The following is a 20,275-nucleotide window of genomic DNA, read 5'->3' on the forward strand; positions in this document are numbered from 1 at the left end:
ATGTAAACTTTTGAGATCGGCTTTTTTCATTAAGCATGATGTCCTTAAAATCAATCCAAGTTGTTGCATGTGTCAATAGTTCACTCCTCTTTTTTGTTTTTTCTGGATTATACTTCATTGAGTGGATATACCACAGTTGAACCATTCACTCATCAAAGGACTTTTCAGTTATTTCCAGTTTTATTAAAATTGTAAATAAAACTGCTCTGAACATTTATATATATATATATATATATATATATATATATATATATATATATATTTGTGTGAATGTAAGTTTTAATGTCTCTGGGATCAGTGCCCAAGAGAGCATTTACCATGGCTAGGTCTTATAGTTTTATAAGAAATCATATAGTTCTATAAGTGGCTATACCACCTGCAATATATGAGACATCCAGTTTCTCCATATCCTTGCCTGCATTTTGTGTTAGCACCATGTTTTATTTTAGCTGTTCTAATAGTTGTATGGTTATACCTTATTATATTTTGAGTTTTCAGTGAAATTAATTTTAAGAATTTAGTTTTAACTCAATACATGCAAAACATTATCACTTCAACATATAATCATGATAAAATCATTAGTGAGATACTGTACGTTCTTGTACTAAAACTTCACAATCCTGTGTGTGTTATACTTAAAATGAATCTGTGCATCTCACTTCTGACTAACTACATTTTAACTGCTAGTGGCTAATGTATGGGACAATGCAGTTCCACAGCAGGAAGAAGTATATGACTAACTTCTAGACTATGTTTCTAAAAAGTATATTCTTTGTTTATAGGAAATATAACTTTTCTTTTTATCTTCCTCAGGAAAGGAATAACAAAATATGCTCTTAATCATCATCCCCTTCCAGAGCAGCTAGATGAAATTTCCTCTACCAATGGTAGCCATGCAAAAGACACAAGTTCCCAAAGGTAATAACACAAAGTATACTTGTTTGCTTTTATACTTGACAATGGCAAAGGTTTTGCTTTTTAGCTTAGGATTGGTATCAAGCCTTGTACTAATGAAACAAAACAAATTTTTACCAAATTTCATTACCATTTATCTTCAGTCTGGAACAGCTAATGGAAAAAAACATCATTCTTAGTTTCACAGCCTTTGAAAAGCAGTGTTATAAACATCTGATTTTTAATCCTGGTTCTGTCACTTATTAGCGGAATAAAATTGCAAGTTACTTACCTGATAATAGTATCTCGTAAAGGTGTTGTAAATATAAATGAGATAGTTTGCAAAACTTGGCACTAAGCTTGGCATATACAGTAGTCCCTCTCTATATCACAGTTCACTTATCGTGGCCTCACTGTATGATGGGATTTTAAAAAATATATCTATTTATTTATCACGGATTTTTCGCTATATTGCAGGATTTTGGAGTACTGTACACGTACGTTGTTAAAGTTACGTAGGTTTAAGAGTGTAGAATATGTTTAAGAACCTAAGTAGTGTCTATAAAAGTGTGGAAAAGGTTAATAAGGGAGTGGGAAAGGTTAATAAGGGACTGGGAATGGTTTTTAAGTGTGTGGGAAGGGTTTATAAAGCCTTTAAATATATATAAATACTAAAATAAATGTAAGGTTCCTACTTCGCAGATTTTCACCTATTGCGGGGGAGTCTAGAACGTAATACCCGCAATAAATAAGGGAATAATGTAGTAAATGCTGAGTAAATATTAGCTGCATGTATTACTTTAAGAACTAGAACAAAGGAGACTATAACTGCAAAGAAGGTTCTGAGAAGCAATGTAGTATTATAGGAAAATTGCAATCATAAAACTTAGTTTCAAAACCTAGAACTAAATTTCAGATTCTTTGTCTTTAAAGAATCAGAATTCATTGTCTTTGTGTTCTGCATCATCAGGTTGTTGTGAGGATAAAATGGGATTAATATTTGTAAAAGTTCTTGGTTAACTGTGAAAGTACAAAATAAGTTCAGATATTACCAATATTTCTAAAATGTCTTTAGTTGTCAAAGGTACATGTTACAGGTGGAATGTTAAAGTATTCATTGTAAACTATGACTAGAATTATGTACAATGACTTGCCATCAATTCTATAGGAATTGGGTAGAACTTTTTCATGATCCTTAAATTTCAAATTCATCAATTTTTACTTCTTTGGATATTTTTGTACATATGCTTATCACCTAATTGCTGAGTGGTTAATGTTGCAGAAACTTGAGGAAATATAAGAATGTTTCTGTTTTCTCTCCTCCTTCCAAATTCTGCATTTAGTGAGTCTGACATGACACAAGAATCACCTTCTACATCAGCTGATACTGGGATTTCAGGGTCTGCTTTTCCAAGTTATACAGGCACAGGAATCTCTACTGAAGGCAGCTCGGACTTCTCCTGGGGATATGGTGTAAGTTACGTGTTATTGGTCTGATGGAGCATTTGGGAGATTATTTGGGGAGTTAGGATTTGTCAGTTTTGTCAGACCTTTCATTCCTTCATTCTCCTGCATTGTATCTTTACATTTCAATACTTAAATTCACCACACTTTTCTAACATTTATAAAGAAGCTTCAGTCTTCACCCTCTCAATATTTTATAAAGTAGTTGATTTTTAGATATGCTTACCGAGTGTTTGACTGAAACAGTTGTAGCTTAGTATGGATGTGGGCCCTGGACTTCCTCCTTTCGCTCTGTTCAGTTCACTAATATGTCTTCCCACCAATGTAATACTAATGTTACTTTGTCTGAAATGTTTTTGAAAGTTTATTAAGCCATTATACACTGGGAAAATGCTCATGATACTGTTAAATGAAAAAAGGCAGGTTAAGAAGAATTTATATAGTTCTAATTTTATTTTACATATATTTTTGCTTGTATATATTAGAAAAAGGACTAAAGATGTTTACCTAAAGTATTATTCAGTTTTTAATAATTGGGTGTTGAGATAGATTTATTTATCTATCTATTTATTTATTTATGGATATCTCCCATTGTAAAATACTATTTTTAAAAGACCAGCAACCTTAAAAACAATTGCCCAATTGATCATCCCATACACCAAAAGGTTGCGAGTTCAATCCACATTCAGGTCATATACCTAGGTTGCAGGTTTGACCCCAGTTGGGGCATTTATGGGAAGCAACCGATTGATGTTTCTCTCTCACATTGATGTTTCTCTCTCTCTCTCTCTCTCTTTCCCTCTGTCTCAATCAGTGGTTCTCAACCTTCCTAATGCCGCAACCCTTTAATACAGTTCCTCATGTTGTGGTGACCCCCAACCATAAAATTATTTTTGTTGCTACTTCATAACTGTAGTTTTGCTACTGTTATGAATTGTAATGTAAATACCTGACATGCAGGATGTATTTTCATTGTTACAAATTGAACATAATTAAAGCATAGTGATTAATCACAAAAACAATATGTAATTATATGTGTGTTTTCCGATGGTCTTAGGCGACCCCTGTGAAAGGGTCGTTCAACCCCCAAAGGGGTGGCGACCCACAGGTTGAGAACCGCTGGTCTAAATCAATAAACATATCCTCTGGTAAGGATTCAAAATAAATTTTAAAGACAAATTTTAAACATGTCTATCACCTTGATGCAATAAATATTATTATTTCTGTATCCTCTTTTAGTCTATGTTTAATTTGACCTAGCTATAATCATGGTTAACATAAAATATTACGCTCTATTTATTCACTTAATACTATTTTGTAAGCACTTTTCCACAATACTGACTTTCTACTATATTGTTGTTAGCAACCTGCTTTCTTTACAAAAAGCGTGATAATTGTTAAAACCTATTTTTACCACCATGAATTATTTTCCAGTTATTTTAATTTGGATGTATATATACTTTCCTTACTTCATATAGATATTTTCTTTTACTACTTCCATACCAATCATAATTGAGCTTTCCCTTATTATCTAATAATTGGGTTTTCTGTTTTTCTTCTTTCATTCAACAAATATTTTTTGAGCACATTTGTTGTCAGGCGCTACTTAGGAATATGGGGTGAGTGAGACGTGATTCACAAGAGTCTTAATAAGGGAGATTGACAAAAGCAGATAAAGTAACTACAAAAGGTGAGAAGAGATCAAAAGAAGATGACAGGGTGCTGAAATAGAACATTACAAGAGGGATTCACTTTATTTTTTTAAGGTTTCAATATTTTACTCAAGTTTTAAATGATATTAATTACATTTGAAAGGGAGGGTCTAATTCCACACAAACTAGAAGATTCTAAAATGTACCCATTAAACTGCTAAAAAATAAACTGAGTAGTGAGACTACAGAAGTCTAATTTAGGTTCCAAGTGTTGTCACCATGTTATTACAGTCACAGAGACTCTTCCCAGCTTGCAGCTGGAGCTCTTAGAAGCTATTTCATCCTCTGGTGCAAGGGGAAAAAAAACACAAGAGAGGGAATTAAGTCCTGAATTATTGACTTCATCAAATCCACCTTCTCCACCCTAAAATGCCACAAAAGAAACAACTACCACATCCTACAGCTACTTTTGGTGTAAAAGGGGATGGTCGGCTATGGATACAGGCCATAAAGATCTGTCTTAAAAAGTTCCTGCAGGTGAGTTGTACACACCGACAGTGAGCCTCTCTCACTTAGGATAGAAAATCAAGGTTCAATTCTCAGGAAGTCACAATTTCCTTCATTTAAGCAATGCAAATTTACAAAGTGCTTACAAATCATCAGCTTCCACTCACAGACATTTCTAGATAAAGAAATCTGACACTGCTAGAGAGACTGCCAAGCTCCTCTTAGGGCAATGGTTCTCAACCTGTGGGTCACGACCCCTTTGGGGGTCGAATGACCCTTTCACCGGGGTTGCCTAAGACCATTGGAAAGCACATATATAATTACATATTGTTTTTGTGATTAATCACTATGCTTTATGTTCAATTTGTAACAATGAAAATACATCCTGCATGTCAGATATTTACATTACGATTCATAACAGTAGCAAAATTACAGTTATGAAGTAGCAACAAAAATAATTTTATGGTTGGGGGTCACCACAACATGAGGAACTGTACTAAAGGGTTGTGGCATTAGGGAGGTTGAGAACCACTGTTTTAAGGGGTCCCAGAAAAGGGGGCACGTGTCTTGTTTGAGAGTCTAAACTGCATTCCCTCAGTGTGTACATGCAGAGGGAAAAGGTCAAGCAGTCACAAAGGACAAGAAGCCGCTCCCAAAAGGAAATAAGGAGGGAAGTACAATCCATGTTCAAAGCAATATACATCTCTTCTGGCCAGGGGCTTTCTGGTCAGCCTTCCATTATGGGATTTGGAAGAACCATGTCCAGCAGACCCCACAAGTAGTTATTCATGAAAATCAATAGAACTTTGAGTGAGGAACAGTGAGAGTCAAGGACTCAGTAGATTTGGAGTGGAACTTGGATGAGCCCTATATCTAATAGCATTGTCAATAACCATAGCAAACTCAGTGACACACGAACAAGGAAAAACAGTGGCTTAGATAGACTGAGGCTTCAATACTGTTTGGTGTAAAAAATGGATTAGCAGAAAATTGAGAAATGTATTACGGAGATCTGGGAAATTAGCCATAGAAAACCCTGATAAGCTCTCCACATATCCATGCAGGAGAGATCACAGAAGGCTCAAGCTATTATACATCCCTGGCTGATCATAAGTCAAGCATGCAGACGCAGAGGAGACAGAAGAGGGCCCAGAAATGAAAAGCCAAGGCACAGTGGATCCAAGATGGTGGCAGAGAAGGTAGAAGCTAAACTCGCCTCCTCCCAGCACCAAAATGGAATTATAACTAAATTATAGAACAATCATCCTGAATAAACAACTGAAGATTAGCTGAAGAAAATTCTTATAACCAAGGATTTATAAAAGAAGCCACATCAAGACTGATAGGAAGAAAGAGCACAGATGCAAAAAGTACTGACTCTCCTCCCATGGGTGGTGGCTGAGATTCCACATGAGAAGTGTGGGGTCTAAATCCCAAGCTGGACTTGCCAGCCTAGAGCACCTGAGCTGGGAAGAGGCAGCCACATAACATCTGGCTGTGAAAATCAGTGGGGTTTCTGTCCATCGGGGAGAGACTGGAGTCTGCTAGAGACACAGCACCCTCTTAAAGGTCCAACACATAAAATTTCATTTGCAGCCACTCACCCTGGGCTCCAGTGGAGGGTGAGAGGATTAGACTAGAGTTGCATGAAGAGAGTCTGGGGTTTGTGGTTCTGGGGAAAGAGCTGAAGGGACAGATGCCAGGATCTCTGTGCTGAGTCATTCTCCCATACCACAGACACCATCTTTCTTGGGTGGAGCACTCCCTTCCGTGTGGCATCAGCCTGGGGAAAGCAAGAGCTTCACCCTCTGGACTCCCTCTTGCCCCACCCTGTGGGGCTTTTGCCCTCCTGAGGAGTCAGCTACCCTGGCCGGGTTGTAGAGGTCTGGGCAGACTCAGGGGGTGTCAGTGACTGAGTTGTGTTGCTTTAGGGTGGGGCCATTCCCCTCTTTTTCCATGATCCTGACTGGTGCTTCCCACTCATAGGGGATCCACAAGCCCCACCTTCTGGGCTTATAGTGTACACTCACCCTTTGGGCTCCAGCTGCCCCACCCACTTGACTCCTAGTGGCTTCACCCTTCTGTGGTCAGGTCAAAATCCAGAAAAAACTAAGTTGCATGGCTCACAGGAGAGGCCGCAATCCTCATCTTCCCTGAAGCCTGACTGGCATCTACCCCTCAAGGGAGATACACTAAACAAATCCTCCTGACTCAGCCACCCTACCCTGCTGAGCTCCAAATCCTCATGGTAGAATATGAGACAGATTAAATTATGTGGATCTAAGATGGGAGCCATTTTTCCATCACATGCCTGACTGGTACAGAACCCTCCCTTCACAGGTCCAGTTCTTGGTCTGTTGGGCCTGATAAACACTGCTGGCCTCACCATGATGACTCCCTAAGACCCAGCCCCAACACAAAGGTGTGTGAGCACCCAGCGGGTTGCAGCTAGACTTGGTTGGTATACCCTGAGACATTTGCTGAGTGGCCTCAGACCCAGCCCTGGCACCGAATTTGAGCCTGTTCCAGTCAGGTGAACACCACTAGCCCCTACCAGGTGACTCATTGAGAATCTACCTCATGCAACTTGAGTACCACCAGAAACTCTTCCAATGACTAAGCCTAACAGGCAGATTGTAGGTGGAGGCAGATCTCAGAGTAGCTTGGGGCTTTTACTGACCTGCCCCCAGGCCTGGTGCTGGTAAAAGCCATCCTTGGTGCACAGCTTAGTCCTTCCCACATGCACCCAGAGGCAGTTACAAACTGTGGGTCATTTTGTTCCAAATAGTTTGCCCAAGGCCAGCTACAGGCAGCATGACATTGGCCTACACCAGAGTCCCTCCCAAGAAGCCAAGAACCAACACACCAGTGGCCAGTGTCAAACATAAGAGCAGGATCCAATAAGCTTCACAACAGCATATCCAAAGGGAGAGCTCGGCAGGCACCAGACCTTGCTGCTATGAATTCTGCTTTGTGTAGTCAGCATTTGCACAGTAGCTTGCATGCTATGGTCAGGGTTGAGCCTCACAGTCAGCCAGCCTGAGGGTCAGTCCCATGCATGAACAGGCCAATAGCAACCATGACTCAATTAAAATAGGAGGGTCCACATAACCTACACAAGGGACATTCCTGGAGCACCCAGCTCAGGTGATCAAGGAAACTGCACCACTGGACCCCACAGGACACCTACTACATAAGGCCATCCTACCAAGACTGGAAATTATAGCAGGTCTACCTAATACATAGAAACAAACACAAAGAGGCAGCCAGAATGGAGAGACAAACATGCCCCAAATGAAAAGGACAGGAGGAATCTCCAGAAGAGGTAAGTGAAATGAAGGCAAGCAATTTACAAGATATAGAGTTCAAATAAGTGGTTATAAGGATGTCAAACAGCATGAAAAGGACATAGAAATAAGAAAAAAAAATCAGAAAAAAAGATGAATACAGTATCTGAAATGAAAAATATGCTGGAAGGAATAAAGAGTAGGTTGCCTAAAGCAAAGGATCGAATCAGTAACAGAGACAAGTAGAAAATAACACCTAATCAAAGCAGAAAAAAAAATTAAAAATGAGGATAGTTTAAGGGACTCTTGGGACAACATAAAGCATAATAACATCAACATAATAGGGTACCATAAGGAGAAGAGAGAGCAAGGGATCAAGAATCTATTTGAAGAAATAATGACCAAAAGCTTCCTGAAACTGGAAGAAAAATGACACACAAGTCCAGAAAGTGCAGAGTCCTAAACAAGATGAGTCCAAAGAGGCCCACACCAAGACACATCATAATTAAAATGGCAAAGGTTAAGACAAGAAGAGGACCTTAAAAGCAGCAAGAGAAACAGTTACCTACAAGGTAGCTCCCATAAGATTGTCAGCTGATTTCTCAACAGAAACATTTCAGGCCAGAAGGGATTGGCATGAAATAGTCAAATGGATGAAAGCAAGGACCTACAGCCAAGGCTATGATTTAAAACTAAAGGAAAAATAAAGAGCTTCCCAAACAAGAAGAAGCTAAAGGAATTTGTTACCATGAAACTCCTATTACAAGAAATGTTAAAGGTTAAGGAAGGAGAAGGAAAAGAAAGAAGAAACAGCAGAATGTAGTTAAAAGAATAAAATGACAATAAATAAGTACTTACCAATAATAATCTTAATTAATTGACTTAAGTGATACAATCAAAAGACATGGGGTAGCTGAATGGATAAGAAAATAACCCCCATATATATATGGGTCTACAAGAGGCCTGCCTCAGAACAAAAGATACACACAGACTAAAAGTAAAGGAATGGGAAAAGCTATTTCATGCATGGAAATGAAAAAAAAAAAAGCTGGGGTAGCAATACTTGTATCTAACAAATTAAACTTTAAAACAAAAGCGGTAGTAAGAGACAAAGAAGGACACTACATAATGATAAAGGGAGCAATCCAACAAGAGGATATAACCCTTATAACCATATGCAACCGACATAGAAGCACCTAAATAAGTAAAGCAAATCTTGATTCATATAGAGAGACTGACAGTAATAGTAGGGGATTTTAACACCCCATTGACATCAATGGGTAGATCTTCCAAACAGAAAATCAACAAGGAAATGGCAGCCATAAATGACACAACTAGATCAGATGAATTTAATTGATATCTTCAGGGCATTTCAATCCTGAAGCAGCAGAATATACATTCTGTTCAAGTACCCATGGAGCATTTCCTGGGATAGACCACATGTTAGGACACAAATCAGTTCTCAAATTTGAGAAGATTGAGATCATATCAAGCATCTTCTCTGATCATAATGGTATGAAACTAGAAATCAATCACAAGAAAAAACCTGAAAAGCACAGAAACACTTGGAGGCTAAATAACATGTTAATAAACAATGAATGAGTTAACAATGACATGAAGAAATGAACAGATACCTTGAATGAAATGAAAATTAGAACAAAACAATGAAAAATCTATGGGACACAGCAAGAGCAGTCCTAAAAGGGAAATTCATAGCGTTACAAGCTTCCCTCAAGAAACAAGGAAAACCTCAAATAAGCAATCTAACTTTACACTTCAAGGAACTCAGAAAAAACAACAAACAAATCCCAAAGTAAGTAGAAGGAAGGAAATAATAAAGTTCAGAGCAGAAATAAAAGAAATAGAGTCAAAAGAAACAATGCAGAAAAATCAATAAAACCAAGAGCTTTTTCTAAAACAAGATAAACAAAATTAACAAACTTTTAACAAGACTCATCAAGAAAAAATATAGAATACCCAAATAAATAAAATCAGAAATGAAAGAGAAGTAACAACTGACTAGACAGAAATACAGGGATTGTAAGAAAATATTATGAACAAATATGTGCAAAAAAATTGGAGAATCTGGATAAAATGGATAACTTCCTAGAAACAAAATCTTCCAAAACTAACGTAGGAAAAATCAGAGAATCTGGACAGACTGATTACAACTAGTAAAATAGAAACAATAATAAAAAAAGTCCCGGACCAGGTGACTTCACATGTGAATTTTACCGAACATTTAAAGAACAACTAAAACCTATTCTTCTCAAGCTATTCCAAAAAATTGAAGAGGAAGGAAGACTCCCAAGCTCATTTTACAAAGCTAGCATTATCCTAATTCCAAAACCAGATAGAGATACTACAAAGAAGAAAATTATAGACCACAGTTGTAGCTGGAGACTTCGACACCCTGCTTTCAATACGACTGCACTGAGAATCAGCAAGCGTACTTAAGACTTGAACTACACCATAAACAACTTGACCTGATATCTCACTCAATGACAGCAAGAATATATGCTCTTCAGAGGAGGAAGATGGCGGAGGAGTGAGGGGAGGCTGTGCTTTCAGGCTCCCGAGACCTGTCTGCAGTTTGGGCTAATTGCAGACAGAACATCTCAGTGAGCAGCTGGACGCTGGCAGGAGTCGAGCCAAGGCACTGCTGGATTAGAGAAAATCCATCTGGGAACAACCTGTTTAGTGAGGATAGCAGAGGAAAAGGGGATGAAATGGGATTCCTGACTGGAGCGGCTGCCCGAGATGCGGCTGGAAGTACACAAAGGGTTTTTGGTGACCACAGGCTACCCAAGAGAGGAGTCGCGAGGAGAGCGGATCTCTGCCCGCTGGCAGAGATGGGACTCGACCAAGTGGCATTGGCGCTGAAGGACAGGAGACAGCGTGCTGCTGGGCAAGTGAGAACATAATTCTCCTTTATGTTTTTCTCTAGTGGACGGTGGAGAAGGGAGGAACGTTTGGGGGTGGTAGGCCATTCTTGAGGAGCGCAGGCGCAGAGGTGCGCTCATCCACTCCCCAACCCTACCCTTGGGTCACGGGGGGGCTCGCATAAGGAAGTGCCCTCATTCACTGGCCCAGGTGCGCGGGGCCATGAGTCCGGGTGCCCCTCGGACACTCCCCAACAGACATAAGATCAGTGCCCTAACGGGCACAGGGAGGGCCCACTGAACACGCAGAGGACCGTGCGCAGACACCCCTAGCCAGCTCCAGTGGGCGCCGGGCCCCAGGCCGGAAAGCAGACCACTACCTCAGGCTCTGTTTGTGCCCACCTAGACGGGTGAGGGAAGGTGGGCAGCTGCGGTGCCGGAACAGCAGGCGGCAGTGACTCAGACGCTCACTTCCACTGTGCACAAGTGTCCGGGGCCCCGCTCTAAGAGGCGAGAGACCAACTCCCGGAGCTCGGCTCAGCGGGACTAAGGGCACGGGCACGCGAGCGCGAAAACACCTCAGCCCGGTGACAATAGGCGCCAATAGTGGCGCAAGCTCTCGGGCCGCCCCGCCCGTGTAGGGACGCACGTGCAAGGACACCTCAGCTGGCTCCAGTGGGCAGCAAGGGAGCGCGCCGTGCCAGCAACCACGGGCGCCGTGCCAGCAACCACGGGCGCACACCATTGCTGCAAGAAACAAGAACCTCTGAACCGCCACACTAGACCAGCTGCGGACGCAGAAAATGAAGACGACACACCAAGGCTGAACTGAGTAAAAACGTCCCTTTTTTTTTTTTCTCTCTCTTCTTTCTTTCTTTCTTCTTTTCTTCTTTTTTCTTGCTGTTGTTGGTTGTTTTTTTTTATTCCCCTTCCAAAAAATAAAAGGGGGGAGTGGAGGGGAAGAAAAAAGGAAAAGAAAAACAAACTATATCTCTAATTTGTTGCATATAACCTCTCCTTCTCATCCTTTCTCTTTAATCATTGTTTGTTTGTGTGTCTAGTTTAGCCCCCCTATCACTCTAAATAATAGAATATAATTACTATATAAACCCAATACAATACAATCCCACTTTCTTACTATATTATGCATTTTTCCATCCTTCTATTTTTATTAACATACAATGTAAATATTACCTACTGGCTTGCATACTCTCAACTATTATTAATCCATCACCCCCTCTATCAAAAATTATATTTTTCCTCCCTAAAAACAACTCTTATCTATTCTTCTTATAGTATAAAAGCTCTAATCTCTTTACATTTATATTAATACGGGCTCATTGACTGACGATAGCGGGATAGAGGGTGGGGGATATTTTTTGAGGGTGTGGGTCTCCTGCCTGGGCTGTGTGTTTATGTTTTTAACAGCATCTCCACAAAAGAACTCAAGACAAAGTGGATAGAGTGACTCTCAATCAACAAGCCAGAAGGAAGATCCTACCAAAGAATATCTGAAATATAACCAGACAGCATAAACAAACAACATACAGGGTAACCCAAGAACATCAGGCTCAGGATATCAAAGAGACTGCACCACTGAAACCCCCAGATCTCCCATAAAGAATCTCACACCACAAAGGAGGGAGGTCAAAGCAGACCATCCCCCCCAAAAAAAACAAACAAATAAATAAAAACAAACAAGAAGAATCCAACATGGTAAGATGCAAAAGTAACCCCTCAATGAAAAGAAAAGAGGAATCCTCAGAAAGAGAGATAGATGAAATAGACATAGCCCAAATGTCAGACATGGAATTCAAAACAATGGTGGTAAAGAAGCTCAATATACTCGACATCCTTAAAAACAACTATGACAACCTCCAAGGAAGTTACCAGCAGCTCCAAGAAAATTACAGGGAACTTGCAGAGAACTACACCAGCATAAAAAAAGACATAGAAACGGACCGGATAAAAAAACTGAGGTAGCAGTACTCATATCAGACAAAACGGATTTCAAAGTAAAGGCAATAAAAAGAGACAAAGAAGGACATTTCATAATACTTAAAGGAACAATCCATCAAGAAGATATGACATTGATAAACATATATGCACCCAACAAAGGAGCACCCAAATACATAAAGCAAATATTAGAAGACCACAAGAAGGATATCAACAACAACACACTCATAGTAGGGGACTTCAACACTCCATTATCAACAATAGACAGATCATCAAACCAAAGAAACACCAAGGATATACAGGCATTGAACAACACACTAAACCACATGGACCTGACTGATATATATAGAACTTTCCACCCCAAAGAAGCAAAATATACATTCTTTTCAAATGCACATGGGACATTTTCAAAGATAGACCACATGATAGGACACAAAATGAGCCTCAGCAAATTCAAGAAAATTGAAATCATATCAAGCATCTTTTCAGACCACAATGCCTTGAAACTAGAAATCAACCTCAGAGAAAAAAATCAGACACCCAAACTCATGGAGCTTGAATAACATGCTATTAAATAATGAATGGGTTAACAATGACATCAAAGAGGAAATCAAGAAATTTCTAGAAACTAATGATAATGAGCACACAACAGTTCAAAACCTGTGGGACACAGCAAAAGCAGTCCTGAGAGGGAAGTTCATAGCAATACAGGCCTATCTGAAAAGGATAGAAGAATCTCAAATAAAAAAACCTAACCATAAAGCTACAAGAACTAGAACAACAACAACAAACAAAGCCTAGGGCAAGAAGAAGGAATGAAATCATCAAGATCAGAGCAGAACTAAATGACATAGAGACTAAACAAACAATCCAAAAGATCAACAAAACTAGGAGCTGGTTCCTCTAGGCAGTCTAATCAAGAAAAAAAGAGAGAAGACCCAAATAAATAAAATCAGAAATGAAAGAGGAGAAATCATGACTGATACCACAGAAATACAAATGATAGTTAGAAATTACTACAGACAACTGTATGGCAAGAAATTTGACAATCTAGAAGAAATGGACAAATTTCTAGAAACATACAACCTTCCAAAATGAATCAAGAAGTGGAAAGTCTCAACAGACCAATAACAAAGAAGGAAATTGAAACAGTAGTCCAAAATCTCCCTGCACACAAAAGCCCTGGACCAGATGGCTTCACAGGCGAATTCTACAAAACATTCAGGGAAGAACTAACTCCTATCCTCCTCAAACTGTTCCGAAAAATCCAAGAAGAGGGGAAAATCCCAAACTCTTTTCTATGAAGCCAGTATTATCCTAATCCCAAAACCAGGTCAAGACACAAAAAAGAAAGAAAACTACAGGCCAATATCACTGATGAACATAGATGCTAAAATCCTCAATAAAATATTGGCAAACAGGATCCAGCAATACATCAAAAAGATCATACATCATGATCAAGTGGGCTTCATTCCAGGGATGCAAGGATGGTTTAATATTCACAAATCAATAAATATAATACATCACCTAAACAAAATGAAAGACAAAAATCACATGATCATATCAATAGATGCAGAAAAAGCACTTGATAAAGTACAACACCCATTTATGATGAAAACACTCAGCAAAATGGGAATAGAGGGAGCATACCTTAACATAATTAAGGCTATATATGAGAAGCCTGAGGCCAACATCATACTCAATGGACAAAAACTAAAAGCATTCCCCCTGAATTCAGGAACTAGACAAGGTTGTCCACTCTCTCCACTCCTATTCAACATAGTGTTGGAAGTCCTAGCCACAGCAATCAGACAAGAAAAAGAAATAAAAGTCATCCAAATTGGGAAAGAAGAAGTAAAACTATCATTATATGCAGATGACATGATAGTATACCTATAAAATTCTATAAACTCCACTAAAAGACTACTCGATATAATAAATGAATTTGGCAAAATAGCAGGGTACAAAATAAATATACAGAAATCTAAGGCATTTCTGTACACCAACAATAAAATATCAGAGACAGAGGCAAAAAAGAAAATACCATTTACTATAGCAACAAGAAAAATAAAGTACCTAGGAATAAACTTAACCAAAGAGATAAAAGACCTGTACTCTGAAAATTACATAACATTGAAGAAAGAAATTAAGGAAGATACAAATAAATGGAAGCAAATAACATGTTCTTGGATGGGAAGAATCAACATCATCAAAATGGCCATACTACCCAAAGCAATTTACAGATTCAATGCAATTCCTATTAAAATACCAATGACATATTTCACTGACCTAGAACAAATACTCCAAAAATTCATATGGAACCAAAAAAGACCCCAAATAGCAAAAGCAATCTTGAGACAGAAGAACACAGCAGGAGGAATCACAACACCAGATATCAAACAATACTACAAAGCCACTGTGATCAAAACAGTCTGGTACTGGCATAAGAATGGACATATAGATCAGTGGAACAGAACAGAGAGTCCAGAAATAAACCCAGGCCTCTATGGTCAACTAATATTTGATAAAGGAGGAAGGAACATAAAATGGAGTGAGAAGAGCCTCTTTAACAAATGGTGCTGGGAGAACTGGATAGGGACCTGCAAAAAAATGAAACTAGACCACCAACTTACACCACACACAAGAATAAACTCAAGATGGATCAAAGACTTAAATGTAAGCCATGACACCATAAAAGTCCTAGAGGAAAACATAGGCAAGAAAATATCAGATATCTCATGTAACAATTTCTTCATGGATACATCTCCTAAAGCAAGAGAAATAAAGGAAAAAATAAATAAATGGGATTACATCAAACTAACTAAAGAGTTTCTGCTCAGCAAAAGAAAACATCAGCAAGATGAAAAGGAAACCAACCATATGGGAAAACATATTTGCCAATGACGTCACAGACAGGGGACTGATTTCCAAAATATATAAAGAGCTTATATGACTCAACATCAAGAAAACAAACAACCCAATTAAAAAATGGGCAAAGGACCTGAACAAACACTTCTCCGAAGAGGACATACAGAAGGTCCATAGACACATGAAAAAATGCTCAACATCATTAGCCATCAGGGAGATGCAAATAAAAACCACAATGAGATACCATTTTACACCAGTCAGAATGGCCATCATCAACAAATCAACAAACAACAAGTGCTGGCGAGGATGTGGAGAAACGGGAACCCTACTGCACTGTTGGTGGGAATGCAGACTGGTGCAGCCACTATGGAAAACAGTATGGAATTACCTCAAAAGATTAAAAATGGAACTGCCTTTTGAACCAGTGACTCCACTACTAGGATTATACCCGAAGAATCTTGAAACACCAATTCAAAAGAACTTATGCACCCCTATGTTCATTGCAGCACTGTTTACAATAGCTGAGTGCTAGAAACAACCTAAGTGCCCATCTGTAGATGTGTGGATCAAAAAACTGTGGTACATTTACACAATGGAATACTATGTAGCACTGAAAGAAAGAAGGAACTCCTGCCATTTGCAACAACATGGATGGAACTAGAGAGAATTATGCTTAGTGAAATAAGCCAGGCAAAGAAAGAAAAATACTATATGATATAACCTAATACAGGAAACTAAAGAACAACACAAACAAAGGAACTAAATAGAACAAAGAGCAGAATAGCAGTCAATAGGGGGGAGGGGAGAGGGAGAGAAGGGGGAAAAGTAAGGGAAGGGTTTAGTCAAAGAACCTGTATAAATGACTCATGGACATGGACAACGGGGAGGGATATGATTGTGGGAGAGGGGGTGGGTTGGGTGGGGTAGAGAAATGGGGCAAAATGGGACAACTGTAATTGAAAAACCAAAAAATAAAGAAAAAAAGATAAAATAAAATAAATTTTAAAAAAAGAATATATGCTCTTCAAACACACATAAATCAAATTTAGTAAATCTAAAATGATTGAAATTATACAAGGTATATTCTCCAAGCATGGTAAAATTAAGTTAGAAATTAACAACAGATAGAAATTTGGATATCCTCAAATACAGGCATACCTTGGAGTTATTGCAGAGTCAGTTTCAAAACATCACAATATAAAGTGAATATCACAATAAAGTGAGTTTCATGAATTTTTGGGTTTCCCAGTGCATATGTAAGAGATATGCTTACATTGTACATTGGTCTATTAAGTGTACAATAGCATTATGCCTAAAAATTTACATACCTTAGTTTTAAAATACTTTATTGCTAAAAAAGAAAAAACTATTATCTGAGCCTGTAGGAAAAATCGCACTGATACACTTGCTCAACATAGGGTTGCCACAAATCTTTAGTTTGTAAAACAAAAAAAACCAACAGTAGCAACAGTATCTGTGAAGTGCAATAAAGCGAAGCACAATAAAATGAGGTACTGCATGCCTGTATTTGGAAACTAAACAATAGTCTTTTAAATCACTGATGGTCTGAAGAAAAAAATCTACAAGAGAAACTAGAAAATATTTGAATGAAAAGGGAAAAGCAAATATCAAAATTTATAGAATGTAACTAAAGTGGTACTTAGAGAAAAATTAATAGCTTTAAATGCCAGTAGAAAAAAATTCAAGCTCATAGACACAAAAGAAACAGAGTGGTGTTTGCAAGAGGCAGAGCTTAAGGAGTCGGCAGAATGGGTGAAGGGAGTCAAGAGGTACAAACTTCCAGTTATAAAATAAAGAAGTCATGGGGATGTAATGTACAGCATTGTGATTATAGTTAATAACACTATGTTGCACATATGAAAATTGTTAAGAGTAGATCTTAAAAGTTCTCATGACAAGGAAAAGAAATTGTAACTGTGTGGTGGTGGATGTTACCTAGGCTTATTATTATTTTGCAATATATATAAATATTGAATCATTATGTTGTTCACCTAAAATTAATATAATGTTGTATGTCAGTTATACTTCAATTTTTAAAAATGCCTACAGAAAAAAGGAAGGTATCAAATCAACAACATAAGCTTCCACCTTTAGAAACTAAAAAAGGGCAAACTAAATCTAAAACAAGCAGAGGAAGAAAATAATACAGATTAGAGTAGAAATTAATGAAATAGAAACAATAAAGAAAGTCAAAAGTTGGTTCTTTGAAATAAAAGTCAATAAAATTTACAAATCTTTAGCTAGTTTGACCAAAAAAAAAAAAAAAGACTCAAATGAACAAGATTAGAAATGAAAGCAGCGACAAAGCTATTGACCCTCCAGAAAATAAAAGGACTAAAGGAAATATAGATATAATAAGCAACTTCATGCCAAGAAATTGGTAAATCTAAATAGTTACTGAATCAAATAACAATAACATTTTATGTTTTAAAAACTACGCTAATACCAAAACTCAAAATAAAATATGGAAGACGCTTAGAGGAAAGTTAAAGCATATCAAAGTCCTTAAAATTGTTTTTTTGCCTTACATTATTGGATTGTCATTCATTGTCAAAGTGATGAAAATGTCTCAAGCCCTTACATCCCTTTCTGTTTCTGTCGATAGTCTAATTCTGTAAACTGGAGGTGGGAAGGTTTAGATTTGAAAGATGGACATTGTCTAGATCAGTGGCTTTCAAACTTTTTAAACTGTCACACTAGTTGACAATGTGACCCAGTGTGTGTACATAAAACAGAAGACAAAGTTCCACAAAGTAATAACCTTTGAGTGATCACTATGATATTATACATTCTGTTCTGCTTTATTATGTTTCATGTTTTTGGTATTATTTCATAACATTTTAAATTCATTTCATGATCCATATGGCCTTAAAGCTCAAATAACAATGGTAACTGTTTCCTGATGAGAAGTCGTGTTTACCTCTCCTATTTTAACAATTGTTATAGTAGGTCTAAAATTAAGTCAAAATAAAAAGTTAAATGAGAAAAAGATATGATGAGGATTGGTAAATAAGTAAAAGGGTCTTTGAGATATTCTTAATTAAGAATAATTTTGTTTGATAAATGTTCAGTTATTACTGGCAGCTTCCTTTCTGTCACCCAGAATAGAAGGCTTGGGTTCATTTTCACAATCACCTTCTCTTACTGAGTAAGTCATCCAGTTCTGTGGATTCTGTCTGCACAATGTATCTCATATCTTTTTTCATCTTATTTATTTACTAATTTTTTAATTGAGATATAATTGACATATAGCATTGTAATAATTTTAGGTGTACAACATAATGATTTGGTATTGTATGTATTATGAAATGATCAAAATTCTTGCTTGGTTTTTCAGTGGAGGACTGAAATACTGAAGAACTTTAACCTTTGTTAGAAAAGTAAGGGAATATGAGTGCTAAAATTTTAAGTATTAACTACTAAAAGAATATAAACATAAAGAATAACTTCCAGGTTCGATTCCAAGTCAGGGCACATGACTAGGTTGCACGTCAAGTCCCCAGTTGGGGGTGCAAGTGAGAGGCAACCGCATAGTGATGTTTCTCTCTCTCTCTTTCTCCTTTCCCCTCTCTCTAAAAATAAATAAATAAACAAATAAATAAAAAATAAATCCTTCAAAAAAAAAAGAATAACTTCCAAATTGATAGGAGGAATAAGGAAAACTCAGTGTAACAGAAGAAAACTCAATGTAACAGGAGAAAAAGCCCAAATATTGCCCATTACAATAATTATAAGTGGATAAAATGTGTATACAAATAAAAGTTAGAGACTCTCATATTGGATTTTTAAAATCCAGCTAAATGTTCTTTAAAGAAACATGGCAAAAGTGGAAAGACTCCCAAATGTTGAAAATATAGGAATGGGAAAAGTTATAACAGGCAAATATTTCAGTAAACATTTAATAGTAAAGAATAACAAAGTTCACCGAGACTAGGAAAATCTCATCTCAGCCCCCAGGAGCTTGAAAACAGTAATATATATTAATATTTATATTGTCTTTATAGTTAACCTTCATATCTACCTAGCAAGCCCTTTTTATTATATAGGAGCACTCTTTCATTCTTAGAGTGAAAATATGTATTTTTCATCTTATACTTTTAAAAGAAGGAATAACTTCTTACACTGGAACGTAATAGTGTGCATAAATGCAGATGAAGTAGAGAGTGCAGATGAAGTAGAGAGTAGGCAGAGACTCAGACAACATGATGACATGATCACATTCACGTGTTATAGCCACCTCTTGGCTGCTCCTAAAGGATAGATCACAGAGGGCGAGGATATAACCTAAATTGCCAAGTGAGAAATGCAGACTACAAAATAATATATATGTTGGATTGTTTACCTTAAGCTCTAAAAAGTTACTGGAATATCACCACACACCAATACTAAAATTATTAGCAATCATTATCTTGAGCAGTATAATTATTGGCAGTTTTTTCTTTATACTTTTCTGGATTTTTCAAAATAATAACAATATAGTATTTTTATTATGAAGAGAATGCTACTTTAAAAAAGTAGATATTTCTGTCCTGGATGGTGTGGCTCAGTGGATTGAGCGCCAACCTGAGAACTGAAAGGTTGCTGGTTCAATTCCCAGTCAGGGCACATGCCTGATTGCAAGCCAAGTCCCCAGTTTGGGGCATGAGAGAGGCAACCTATTGATGTATCTCTCACACATTGATGTTTCTCTCTCTCTCCTTCTCCCTCCCTCCCTTTCTCTCTAAAAGTAAATAAATAAAATCTT

At 37.6% G+C, this 20,275-nt stretch overlaps 1 protein-coding gene across 1 annotated transcript in view; it reads left to right on the plus strand.

Moving 5' to 3' along the window:
- Window positions 1–20,275, plus strand: part of FAM149B1 (family with sequence similarity 149 member B1) — a 58,940-nt gene that overhangs the window by 5,921 nt on the left and 32,744 nt on the right. The window contains exons 2-3 of the mRNA XM_090278201.1: window positions 814–918; window positions 2,238–2,367. Coding sequence (XP_090134327.1) covers window positions 814–918; window positions 2,238–2,367 — 235 coding nt within the window. The remainder of the gene's footprint in view (window positions 1–813; window positions 919–2,237; window positions 2,368–20,275) is intronic.

This window comes from Furipterus horrens, unplaced genomic scaffold (genome assembly GCF_987537825.1).
Source record: "Furipterus horrens unplaced genomic scaffold, mFurHor1.1.pri manual_scaffold_5, whole genome shotgun sequence".
Classification (NCBI taxonomy): Eukaryota; Metazoa; Chordata; class Mammalia; order Chiroptera; family Furipteridae; genus Furipterus; species Furipterus horrens.